The following is a 12,911-nucleotide window of genomic DNA, read 5'->3' as shown; positions in this document are numbered from 1 at the left end:
TTTTGTTTTGTTTACTTTCATTAAAATGTGGTAAATTAGCTCCCTTTGAAACTACTTTACTTTGTTGCTGACATCACCAAAGCCACGCTGTCTATTTGATAATTTAACTAATACATTGACATTACAGATACACTGACATTGAGCGTAGCTTGTGATATTTAAAGCCATTTTAATCCATCAATTCCTCATTGATTTAAAGTTCAGTATGGTTTCATTTGCCAATTTCAAAATACAAAAGTAAAATGGGTTGAAATGACAGTTAATGCTGACTTGTACAACTGTACGATCACAAATTGTAGCATGAAAATTACAGATTGACATGTTTAAAATGGTTAGAAAACTTCAGTTCCTTGTTTTTTCAAATAAAGGCCTGGAACATTGTTTCCTGGTGGTCGTGCAAAAACTACTTAAAGCCCTGAAAAGGAGAAAATGGACTGCTGAATAATATTTATGTAAAATAGTGTTAAAACAATGCGTCAGGTTATTACTGTGATAGACTGTGGAAAAAGGTTAGAACAGCGTTTTATTTGCTTCTGTTCAGAAACATCTGGAAAGAGTTTGAGGGAAGTAGTTCTGAATTAAGAGCCATGGGAAAGAGATCTGCTCCGATTGCCCTCTTTCCTGAGAAGGAGAGAGAGATAAAGGGAAGTTTAGTACAAATGGTCTTTTTGTATATTGTCACTTAAAACAGATTTTATACTTAAGAATCATTACGACTGTCATCTTGTTCCATGTTATCTGTTCCATGTCATTTGGATTTATCAGTTTTAATGGATACATTAAACAAAAAATTATAGTGCTTTCATGCAGGTTGTACATTTAGATTCTGTCATAAACAACCATTTTAAACCTGACTGGATCACGCTTACATTTGTTATGATTACCCCATCGTTGAACGTTTCGCACTGCAACCTGATCCATTGTTTTCAGACAAGATTCACCATCTCTGTGTCTGTGATGAGAAGAGCATGTTTTTTATTTCCAGACTTTGCTGCCATTTTGAGGCTCGGCCGCGCCACCCTAATTCGCCGCAGATATGTTTAAAAAATCACAACCGCGGAGATCAAAGGCCTTGACAAAGCCTATGATTTTACTGTGCATAAAACTAATGAGGTGCATCTTCCTGCCTCTGATGCTTTTTCATCTCGTCGTTGTCTGCCGTTGTCGCCGGTGGTCAATATGTGGTTTATAGTATAAAAAATACATTTACACAAAGAGGGAAACTTTGCGAGCCATGAAGCTCTGTTTTCTAAAGTTAACGGAATCAAAATTTATAAACTAAAGTTATTCCTGGGTTTAATTCGATTATTCATTTGTTTATGTTAAAGTGTTTGTCTTCATAGTACAAAAAATAACTAATAGTCTTAAACTGATGTCTTTTCACCAATCTATTGAATTATAACCCTTTTATACAATTAGATTTTAATATTTGTTACCCTCAGAAATATGTCACATTACAGACAAACAAAAGTTTGTGAATGTGAACACTTATTAATGTTGAATTCAACCACAAATGATTTGTGCTAGTGTGTAAATATTCCAGACATTGCCTCTTAAAATCAACATGAAATCAAAATGGACTATATTTACCTTCTAAATACATGTTCCAGTTCTTAAGTTTCATATGCGAAATAATAATGTTTGTCTTCCTGGTGTTTATTCACAAGTAAGTTGCTCCATCTTCAGACTGACGCCACTGAACTCATTATTTTGGTCCTACGTCGTTGAACATGTTCTTCTTAAATTGTAACTAAAGTAGTTTGTCTTCAACCACAAATTATTGATGAAACTAGCTGCTAATGTTAAACGGCTAGTAATCGTTGACTACACAAAAAAATTAAATGAAAATTTAGTATTTACAAAGTTTTACCGTTTTACATTGACTTCTCCTGTGAGTGATTGGTGAAACTAGCTAGCAGTGAAGCCAAACCGCTATTTATCTTAACACAAAATGACTCGTCATGATGTTGTATTGGGTCCAAACAGCAGGCAGACGCCGTCCCTCGCTCGATAATTTACTGGGCGAGATTTTGTTTGAAAAATAGAGATTGTATTTGCTCTTTAAATATCAGAGTATTGATCACATGCGGCGGCAGCGGCTGAAGACTCGCAGTCGAAACTGTTAATGTATGTGTGGGAGACTCGAGAGGCTGGAATCTCACTCACATGCCATGTTCGATAAAAGCCCAGCTCTTAGGGGCTATGAACAGTCCATTTCAGCTGAGGCGAGGAGGAGGCGCACACCTCTCTTTCTCCCTTTATCTCTCTCACTCTCTTTCTCTCTCTCACACTTTCTTACCGCTCGCTGTGAGAGATGATTGAAAGCCAGAGTTTCCATCAGTGGCCGTCAGTTGTAAATGTACTCCGACTGTTGAAACAGCCCTGTGTTGTTGCTGACCAAGGCATGGGCCAGAGGATGCTGCCCCATATTGCATTATGTGTAGTGTGCCAGCATAATCAGGTGTGAATAAGTAGGTCAGCTGTGGCCTGTGTTTCGTGTTGCCATTCGGTATTTCTGACGTTTGGTATTTTTGTGCCAGTCCACAGTTTGCCGATTGTTTATGTTGAAGACTGTTTGCAGGAAGAGAGGGCATTCGCAGCTTGAGTGTTCAGATGAAGGATGAATCACAGTTGTGTTGGGTTACATAAGATGCCAACCCTTTGGGGGGGCGACCCAAGCTCTTTTTCTTTTTGCACTCCATGTATCTGCTTCTTTCATTCGTTTCACATTCAGACTCTCTCTGGTTGGCACATAACCTCAGTTTGATTGCCAACTGAGAAAGTGCCACGGCGCTATCAGGATACCTGTTGTAAGGTGACACACTCTTTTGTCTGACGTCTCACGCGGTGACTTCCTATGAGTAGGTTCTGTCGAGAGACATCTGGACTTCTGTTTAACTTAGCCGTCTTGAGCATAAACAGGTGTTTTTGTGGCTAAATGAATGGATTAACCAGCAGACCCAGACACAGTTCCACTCCAGACTCCAATGCCAAATTTTTTTTTAAACTTGTGCCGTGTGCGTAATCCTTGTGATATAAATAGCCTTCCTCAATAAGAACTGGAAGGAAGGGCACACGCACAGCAACCTTAATATGTTTTATTGTGGTGCATTTGCCTAATATATATTTGAAATAACAGTAAAAAGTAGTCGCTTTGAGGCCTTGTGGCCTTTTGACTTCTGTGGTTTAGGCATGTGCAAAACTACATCAAAAACTAGACCTATCCGTTATTGTAATATGATAAAAATAAACTATAGAAGTTGTATCTTTTTTTGTATGGTTTAAGTTGTGTATCTTACAATTTTGCTATCTTTTATGTAATCTTACAAAAGTTTAAAAAAGTCCTTATACAAGATTCTAAATATTGTCTATTTTTAACGCGACCAATTTATTATATAATTACACAACTGTTCGAAAGTTGATCTCTTATGCTTAACAAGGCTGCATTAAGTTTATCAAAAATACAGTAAAATGGTAATATTGTAAATTCATACTAAAATGTAAAATATCCATTTTTAATTTTATTTAAAAAAAGTAATTTAATCCTGAAATTTCAAATTTGAATTTAATGCAATGAATCTAATGCATCCTTGCTTAAAAAGAATATACATTTCTTAAAAAATAAATAAATAAATAACTGAGACCAAACCTTTGAACAGTAATGTATAAAGTGAGTGCACTGTTAGAACAAATCAAAATGTTTTTTAATTTTACTTTCCTTTTTTTTTTTTTTTCTAAGCACAATTAAGCGAACTCACTTAAACTCTATAATCTAATGAGCATAGTGTGTTTATAAAAACAGGAGTTTTTGTTGGAAACTGTAAGAGGAGGTTTTATTCTTGAGGAGCCCCAGATGCTCAGTACATTAAGTGATATGATGGTGGCTCCTAATTTAGCCGCGGTCTTATCCTGTACGGATGAGTAATTGTGTCCATAAAGAAGGTTAATCTTCATAACAGGGAAACATAAACCAGATCTCTCTGGATCCTCTTCTGTTTCAGCACAGAACAGGGTAAGAGAGTATTTCTAAAGCTCAGAGCAGGGAACTTTTTTTGGTTGGAAGAATTTAGTGCCGTTTCTGAGAAATTAACATTGCGCTTCAGTTATTGTCTGGTCTCAGGAAGACCAGTCAAAGTTAGGTGAGGTTTTGGAAGCACTTATTTTAGACCGGCTCTTCGCGGTTCCCCAGCAGGACATTCTGAACCGCTGAGGGGGGAAAGACAGCGTTTCGGAAACGTCTCAAAGTTTCCGGAACAGTTCACCTCAGAACTTTCGAGTGCCGTCTTGCTCCATTACTATTCTCAGAGACTCTCAGGTAGCCATGGCAAAGAGTTTACACCCAGCTGTGGTTTAAGTGCTCTGTGAGAATGGGAAATAATCAGGAGACCCTTTAACCTCCTGTCCGCACTTTTTCCGTTGTCTTACTCTCACTCTCGCGCACATACACACACTTTTGAGTTTTACTCCAGACGTCCCTTGCCAGCCTGGGCTCAGCACTTTAAAAACCCAAACAAAACAAATCCTCTGCGGGGGCCTGCGGTGCCTAGGGAACCGGGCAGCTCCACCTCACTCTCAGCGGCAGCAGGGCTCCCTGATCTGGCTTGGAGCTAGACTTTGGCTGAACTTTCACTTTTGCCTGAAACAGTTATTATTAGTGACCTGAAAACCTCCAGGAGGAGTGGAAATGGAAGCCAGATGCCGTTAGTGGCTGGAAAACGATATTAAGCTTTCAAATGGTGCCCATGGGGAGGGAGACTGACACGGATTTCCATGTTGGGGGGTGGAGAAACAGTGACCCCGGCATTGCTTTGCTGATTTGTTCTGCCGATGACTTGTGCTTACTTATCGTTACAGACAGGGGGGTCTAGGGAAGGGTCGGACCTCCAAATTTAGTTGTTTGTCAGGGTTTGAAGGCTGTTGTTATCTCTGATCATACACATGGCAAAACACTGATGTTTCTTCAGATTTAGGCCATGATAATCTAGCTAAATTATTATTTTTATACCAGACTTTTAATGCTATTCACTATCTCAGTAGGTTTATATAATGATTTCCCCAGTTTATTTTTGGTTGATAAATGTTTTTTAAACATTGTTAAATTTTTTTTTTTTACTATAACATTTGCATGTGGGGATGTCTGTAAACAACTGAATTTTGACTGAAGAGAACCAGTTTGCTCTAATGGACAGATTTATCACCATTTTTATTCAAATATCCATCTTTACGTTCTCATTTTTCTAGGCAACTTAAGCAACTTTTGCAAACTTAAATGGCCACAAAAAACCCCCAAACCAATTATTTCACTAACAAAATAATACTGACCATAACATAAATAATCCGTATTCACTCTTGGCCTGCTTGTTAGTTTGTATCCAGCTTTTCTTAAATTCGCCAAAAAGTCTCAAACTTAAGTCTTCATTCATTCCTATTGTAAACTCTTTGTTAGCTGACGTTGACTTTAGGGTAAGGTAAACCCTTACTCTACAGTCTGACAATGATGTCCCAGGTTCGCTGCGTCTACAGTCCAGGGAGACGATGCAACACACACTGCCCCTTTAATTCCAGCACTTCCTCATCCCCTTGTTCTCTCTCTTTATACAAAATGTCTGTGCAGCCTCCAGCGAGGTTCTGTCTCCAGGAGGGTAATTATTTTTAGCAGGAAGTGTCTGAAAATGGACTGTACTTGGTCAGATGTGTGTGTATGTACGTGTGTGTGTGTTGGCCCCTGGATGGCTGGCCTAGCTTGCAGTGAGAAGAGATTGGCGGGATGTTGGTGTTGTTATTAGTCCCTAACAGCAGCCGGGCAGAGGATGTGCTTTCCTGGGTCCCGCGGGATATCAGAGACAGATCTGTGGAGATCAGAGGGCCGAATATATCAGGTGAATTTCAGTGAGAGGGAATGAAAATAGCAGGCTAGCCGAGGAGGCTTTTTGCTTATTTATGAGAACGTCACACCTGGCCTATTTCGAGGTGATCACATTTTACCCTGTTATTGTGCTACTCCCAACATTTTCATCCTTTAGTGGTCAAAGGGGATTTTTGGAGACCATTTATTGTTGTTCTTCTCACCCCTTAAATCAACAGAATTTGCACTTGCGTTTGTATGATTTCCCAAATTTACCCAGTGACTGTGCAAGTTAAAAAAAGAAGGGGAAAACAGATGATGTCCATGTAGTCATCTGTAGTCTCTGTGCAGGATTGTTTGAGGTGTTTGCCTTCAGTTCGACTAGGCTATTTTTCTTGGCAGGGCGATATGTACATATGACACTGATGGCTTCCCTGGCCATCAGCCAGAGAATATTTCAAACAACTTGCTTTTAAAAAGACCGCTGTGCGTTCTGGGAGTTACAGCATAATTAAACAGACTTGAACCTCTCTGCACAGAAACAAATCACTATAAATATCGGCATACTGAAAAGGCCTCTGTGCCTGCGGTCTTCCATAATGTTTGCGCTTTTTTTGTTGTTCTTAAATAAGTCGAATCATTTCTTGTTCTTTGTTTTACAGGTGAATCACAAGACAAATTTTTTAAAAATCTTTTTATTTTTTTACCAGGTTTACTTTAATACACATTTAATAATAAAATTGATGGAAGAAAAAAAAAGGTGTGTGTGTATATATATATATATATATATATATATATATATATATATATATATATATATATATATATATATACATATACATATACATATATACATATACATATATATATATATATATATATACAGACATACACACACACAATATGTGTATATATATATATATATATGTATATATATATATATATATACACACACACACACACACATATGTATGTGTGTGTGTGTGTGTGTGTGTGTATGAGTAGCACATTGTTTCGTTTTATTTTTGCCTTGTTCATAAGGACAGTGTAGACAAATTGGCAATCGAAAGAAAAAATAGGAAAAAAATCTGATCTTAACGAAATAGAACATCCAGTGCTGATGGTGTGATTTGAGACCTCAGCCCACCTAAAACATCTCAATCCCTCATTTAGAGGTCTGCTTTATCTTTGCGAGCAATCAGGTGGCTTATATTCAGTTTTAATCCAGGACTTCCACTTACACGGTGGTATTATCTCCGTTAAACACACAGATACTCGTTCCAAATGCATCCAAGACCTCCATTATGGAGAGATGCATTATCTGTCACGCTGGAATGTGCGTATTGTTATGGATTTAAGCGACCTGCATCAGAGCCCAGAGATAGAGAAAAAAAATGAGAGTCGGTGATCGTGTTTTGCCTCACGTTTACTTGCTCTGTAACTTCCGTTGCTGTCTGAGTCACTGGTCCAAGTCTCTGGGAAGTATGTTCTGCACTGTTTGCACTGCTGGTAGCGCTAAGATTTAAACTACTGATCTCATGCTAATTCCAAATTAGAGGATCCATCCGATAGAACATCTGATAGTGATCGGTCATGTCCAGGAAGTTCAAACAAGTTCAGAAGCACTGGAATGTTGCTTGTATTGAGGACTGCACAGTCACATGACCAAGGTTCAAAATTCACCCTGCACAAGCCCTATACGGGTAAAAGTTTGTTTTTGACCATTAAACCGCTATAGTACATGATGATCTGAGATAAGTGATGTGAATGATTCAAATCAAAGATTTCAAAACGCCTACTAATGGCCCTGAGACTTGAGATGCTTGTCTAACAAATTTTCCTTCAGTGTAATATCAACTGTTGTCAGTGTGTGTACGATGTTATTTGGTGACACATATTTGATTGTTAAATTAGGTAAAAATATATATAAATATAAAAAATACTATACAATGTGAATTTTACTCTATACTGTATATAAAATATTGAAATTAATTTATATAGACATTAGTAACAAACAGTAAAGAGTAAATTTTTGGAGCTTGCATGTGACTGTTACTCTGTTTTAGTTGTGATTTAGCTTTTAGCATCTTTGCACCCCTGGCGATTGTCACATACGGCCAGTCATCATGCACTGCTTTGCTGACTAATCCAATTGACGTTTTTGGCAAAGTTGGGCCTAAGAAAAAGTAGGGGGTAGTACTTGTGCATTCACTTGAGCGTGCATGCGTTTGCATCTGCCATTGTGTGTATGTGTGCACGTGTGTGGTCGTGCTTTGGCAGCGTGAGTTTGTTGTTCCCGGAGGCATGCTAGTGAAAGTGGACCCGCAGAAGTAGAGGAGCGCTCATGACGGTACTCGCTGGGAAAACCGCAGGCCAGACGAGCTGATTGGACTGTGCTGCGAAACCATGTTTCCCATGTTCTGAACAGCTTTCACTGGAAGCCGGCCAACACAGAGGGGGACCCTCTCTTTTGCTCTCTGCCTCTTTATTTCTCTCCTTTCTCGCTCTTTTGTGCTCCCTGTATCCCATTCAGACCGATGTTATTGAGACGAGAGGGTTGCTGAAATTGCAAACTGGCCTTTGAAATGGAAAACAAATTTAAGAAAACAAGCATGGATGGATTTCCACGGCTCTTTCCTCATCTACATTTCCTCCCCTCCTCTATCGTTTGTGCTGGAAAGGGAAGCGTTGAGAGGTTTGACCCTTGAGAACTCACCCTCATGTCCATTTCAAACTTGTATGACTGACTTTTATCTGATGAACACAAATTAAGGTATTCGAATAACGTTGGGATCCAAAACTACATTGGACCCCATTGACTTTCATTGCATGGAACCTTTTAACACCATTATTTCAGCTAATTTAGTTTGACTGCTAGCCGTCTCCATCTTGGATAAGGTTACTTGTTTTGTGCTAGTCATGCTGGTAATAACCTACCATAGGTCAAAGAGATTATCAGCCATTCACCGATGTGCTCAGATTAATTTAGCGTCGATGGGTTTAATTGAACCTGCAGCTCTGTCGCTAGGATATAGACACACAGCCAGGCAGGTGCATAGCAGGTTCTTGTCTGCATTTCAACAAAAACAGAGACGTCGAGGTGGTCAGTCATCCCCTCAAACATAATCAAAAAAGAGCTGGCAGGGAAGGCCCATTTAGAAATGGCTCTGATAGCGTTCTGTTCACGATAAATACTTAAAGCGTTTGGAGAGCTCAGTCTGCAGGCTGCAGCGCATTTCATGCATTATTGAGGTAATGAGGGCTGAGGTGTTCTTCTGTGTCTCGCAGACAAAGACCAAAAAAGACGAGAGGCTTTTTGTATCAATGCCTCTAGAGCATCCAGTGAGTTATAGTATGCATCGATAAACGTGTATTTGCCACAATTCGACAAAGGCGATAATGTGATTTTGTAAAAATGTACTGTTTTAAGGGGGTTGTCATAAATCGCTTAATAGATTTTAAGTAGTCGATATCAATACCACAGTCAAAACAAAACCAATTTTTGATAAGTTTGACAGCAAATATAGAGGTGTTGAAATTTTGAGGATGCTATTTGAAATGTTTACTCATATTTTTCACATTTTAATAAAAGCTAATAAAAAACAATTGGCTAGTTAGCTAATTAAAATAAAAAATAGAATGAAATCACCAGATCATTTTAATTACTTAAACACAAGTTGTCACAAGAAATGCCAACCTTAAAAAAAACAAGTTTGTTTGCACATATAATAATTGCTGTTAATAGTGTTCATCGTCTGTTTGATTGTCTTTAATTGATTTTTCTGTACATTTCTGCCATTTGTACATTAACTATCAACACTGATAAGCTACTAGTAAAAATATTGTAGAAAATATTCTGTAAGGTTGCTTTGCAACATTTTGTATCATCAAAAGCGCAATACAAATAAACTTGAATTGCACAAGTTGTTATTTTCAGGTAACAAGTTATTCAACAACACTAGTTATTTAAATAAATATTCAGGAATAAAAAAGGGTAAATTAAAAATTAAAATTATAAACTAAATTGAGCCAATATTGCTGAAAGGGTTTTTTAATTTTTTTTTAAATTAATGTATATATTTATTTATTTTCAGCTGCTGAGCCTTTAATGCTGTACTCGAATAAAAATAAGACAGGAGAAAGATGAACATTTCAGTTTATTTTTGTGTGCAAAAAAAACCTTTGCATTCTCAACTTGTTTTCTCTCTAGAAATAAATAATAGTTTTGCGTGCGAAGATAACTATATACATATTATACTCTTGAAATTTCTAAAGTGTAATCTACCAAAAGTGCTCGCTAACAGTTGGCCTTATGCATAGTGCACATGTTCCAACATTTTGTACAGTTGTATTTGTACGAGCCGCCCAAGTCGAATAATTTCCTGTGATCTTTCATCTGTTCTATCAATAAAAACAGCAAAAAGCCCCTAAAATAGTGCTCACCACCAATTTATCCTCGTCATGTTTTTTTTCCAGCTGCTTTCGTGTCTGTTTTCATGGTTTGTGCAAGTTTGGTTCCCCAAGCAGTCTCCCATTATGTCGATATTGCATATTCCTTTGACTATGTTGTGTATTTAGACATGGAACGTAAGCATATTCTGAGTTCAGGGCAGCTCAGCAGATGTGCATTGGAAGGAAATTCACAATCAAAATAATGTTCTGAATATTATGGCAGCACGGAGTCGTGGGGATGGAGCTTGAGGGGGGGTTGGCGACTCACTGAACTAAAGTTAGCAGCTCGTTTTTTGCTGAGTCAGTGTTTGAGTTTAGCTTTTCCACTCCAGGCTTGGGAACGTTTCTGCTGACACATTATTAATCCATTCCCTTACTATACTTTTGTGAGCAGTTATGTGTCAGGTCTTGTGGTTGCTAATAATGCTACATCACCACAGTTGTATGAAAATAAATGAACGGAAAAAGACTTTTGGTACAGATTCCCTCTAAATGTACACATAACTTTGACTTTTGAGGCGTTAAAAGCATTTGGAAATGTTTGCCTTGCTGCGAATCAAAAGGAGTTCTTTGTTGCCTTATCTAATGCTGTTAGAGACCTAGTGTTTGTGTTGATGTATGAAGGTCGGACTTGTGTAGTGTTTCAGATGAGAGTTGATTGACTGAGGCGTGCTGAAGGTCAGTCGTATTTCTGCACCTTCTCTAAGGTCACAGCCGGCGATGGCAGAAAGCCAGTACACACACATACACACACGCCAGTGCCAACACAATGGCAGCCAGATTACTGTTTACCTCACACACTGCCTTGCATCTTTGCTTGCCTACTGTGTACACACTACTACTGCGAGCACTATACTCCATACTCAGCAGCACAGAGCTTGAGAATATAGTGACTTGTGGGCTTAAGAACTAATTCTACTTCTCACATATCTGCACTTGTGTGTGATTTTTGTACAAGAAGCATACAAGGAATCGTTCAAGATTTTTATTTTTTACTTTGTATTTTCATACTCCCATGTCGTTTTACGGTTTACAGATATTTAACAGAATGTTCACGCTGTTCTTTTTCTCTTTTACAGTGACCTGTATGTAGTAAGTTGCTAAATTGATATCCTCCATGAAAGTACTGTGAAAGCGCATGAGAACCATTTCATTTGATGTCATCATTGACGTGATAATTTGTAATCACATCCGGTTTGATATGATTATGCAACCCGTTAGCTTCAAAAAAAAAAAAAAAAAAAATTTCTAGTTGATACTTATAAGCCAATATTTTGTTAGCATACAAATCAAACATAGATTTAGAGATAAAAATAAATCATTTTAAGCAAAGGTAATCTAAATGTAAAAATAGGGGAATATTGGCTGATATACATTTAATATTTAACAATGCAGATAAATGTGAAAAATCTCTAATATAGGCTGATATTCGATCGAAGACTTATTATTATGGTACATTTTTCCTTTTTAGAGCTTGGCCTCCATCTACTTTTACTCTAGATAAAACAGTAGCTTGGACATTCTTCAAACTTCTCTTTTTGAGTTCCTTGGAAGAAAGAACATCATACGGTTTTGGAAAGACATGAGGGTGGATAAATGATGGACTATTTCGTTAAACTACTGAGGGAATTAAATGCAGGCTCTGAATTGAATTGTGGTCTGTTTTTGGTTAGGGAATATTATGAACGTTATCGCTCTCATACACAGTGCGCTGAATTTTATTTCATTCTGTTTTAACGCAACGGTGCATGTCGTCTGGAATGACTGGCCCTCACTTTTGGAGCGGTAACACCGTCTCTTCCCACTTAACTTGCATAAAGTTGTTTACCTGTCTTTCCGCTGTAATGCGAGTGAAAGATACAAGAGCTGCCGAATCAGCAGATGAGGTGCTGAAGGTCACATGCTAATACACAGGGAGCTTAACCCCAACCAAAAACATGAAGAGTAGATTCGATCAGTTGACATAAAATACCGGTTGAGCTGTTTATAGGTGAAACATAGTCCAGGAATATGGAAAGATTAAAGTATTGTTTTAACTGGTAAACTGATATATGTTTTCGATCCACCTGCTAGTATGTCACCATCTTTTGGGTTTTTGCAGCTGTATGTGTGTACATGCTGACTGATTAACAACGAAAAATATTATTTCAACGGGACCCTTGTCTTGTTGTTTTCACCCCACACACTTTTTTTGTCATAAAAAATAGCATTGGAATTACTTGAAATGTCATCCCCATTACATTGTCCACAAGGCGTCTTTTAAGGGTGTCTTAGCAAGTGACATATTTACGATTTAATCATTCCTTTATAACTAACAAAGCTTTATTGGTTGTTGTTTTTTTGGTTTAGATTTACTCACTTGCACTGTAAATAGCTTTGTGGATTCAAAGTTGCACATTGAAGTGTAAACAGCTTAATTTGACTCATTTAAAGTCATGCACTTGCAGTGTAGACAGTGTAGTGTAGATTCTAAATTGTGGAGTTGCAGTACATCTTTGTTTATTTGTATTTGCACACTTGCAGTGTAGATAGTTTTTTATTAATTTAGGCACTTGTTCTTTGTGCAGTTGTACACGCGTGCATTGTAGAGAGTTTATAGAGCCCTATGGTTTCA

General features: G+C 37.8%; 1 protein-coding gene across 8 annotated transcripts in view; it reads left to right on the top strand.

Moving 5' to 3' along the window:
* LOC113109931 (homeobox protein cut-like 1) overlaps positions 1-12,911 on the top strand; it is a 115,147-nt gene that overhangs the window by 5,226 nt on the left and 97,010 nt on the right. For 4 of the 8 annotated variants that reach the window (XM_026273831.1, XM_026273825.1, XM_026273826.1 and 1 more), the window contains exon 1: positions 5,127-5,879. The exons of 2 other annotated variants lie outside the window; for them this stretch is intronic. In XM_026273831.1, coding sequence (XP_026129616.1) covers positions 5,811-5,879 — 69 coding nt within the window. In that variant the 5' untranslated portion in view covers positions 5,127-5,810. Of the gene's footprint in view, positions 1-5,126; positions 5,880-12,911 lie in introns of those variants that run through there. 2 more of the 8 variants (XM_026273830.1, XM_026273829.1) reach the window with 1 other exon arrangement.

Source organism: Carassius auratus, chromosome 10 (assembly GCF_003368295.1).
Source record: "Carassius auratus strain Wakin chromosome 10, ASM336829v1, whole genome shotgun sequence".
Taxonomy (NCBI): Eukaryota; Metazoa; Chordata; class Actinopteri; order Cypriniformes; family Cyprinidae; genus Carassius; species Carassius auratus.
This window is presented reverse-complemented; position numbering and strand designations above follow the sequence as displayed.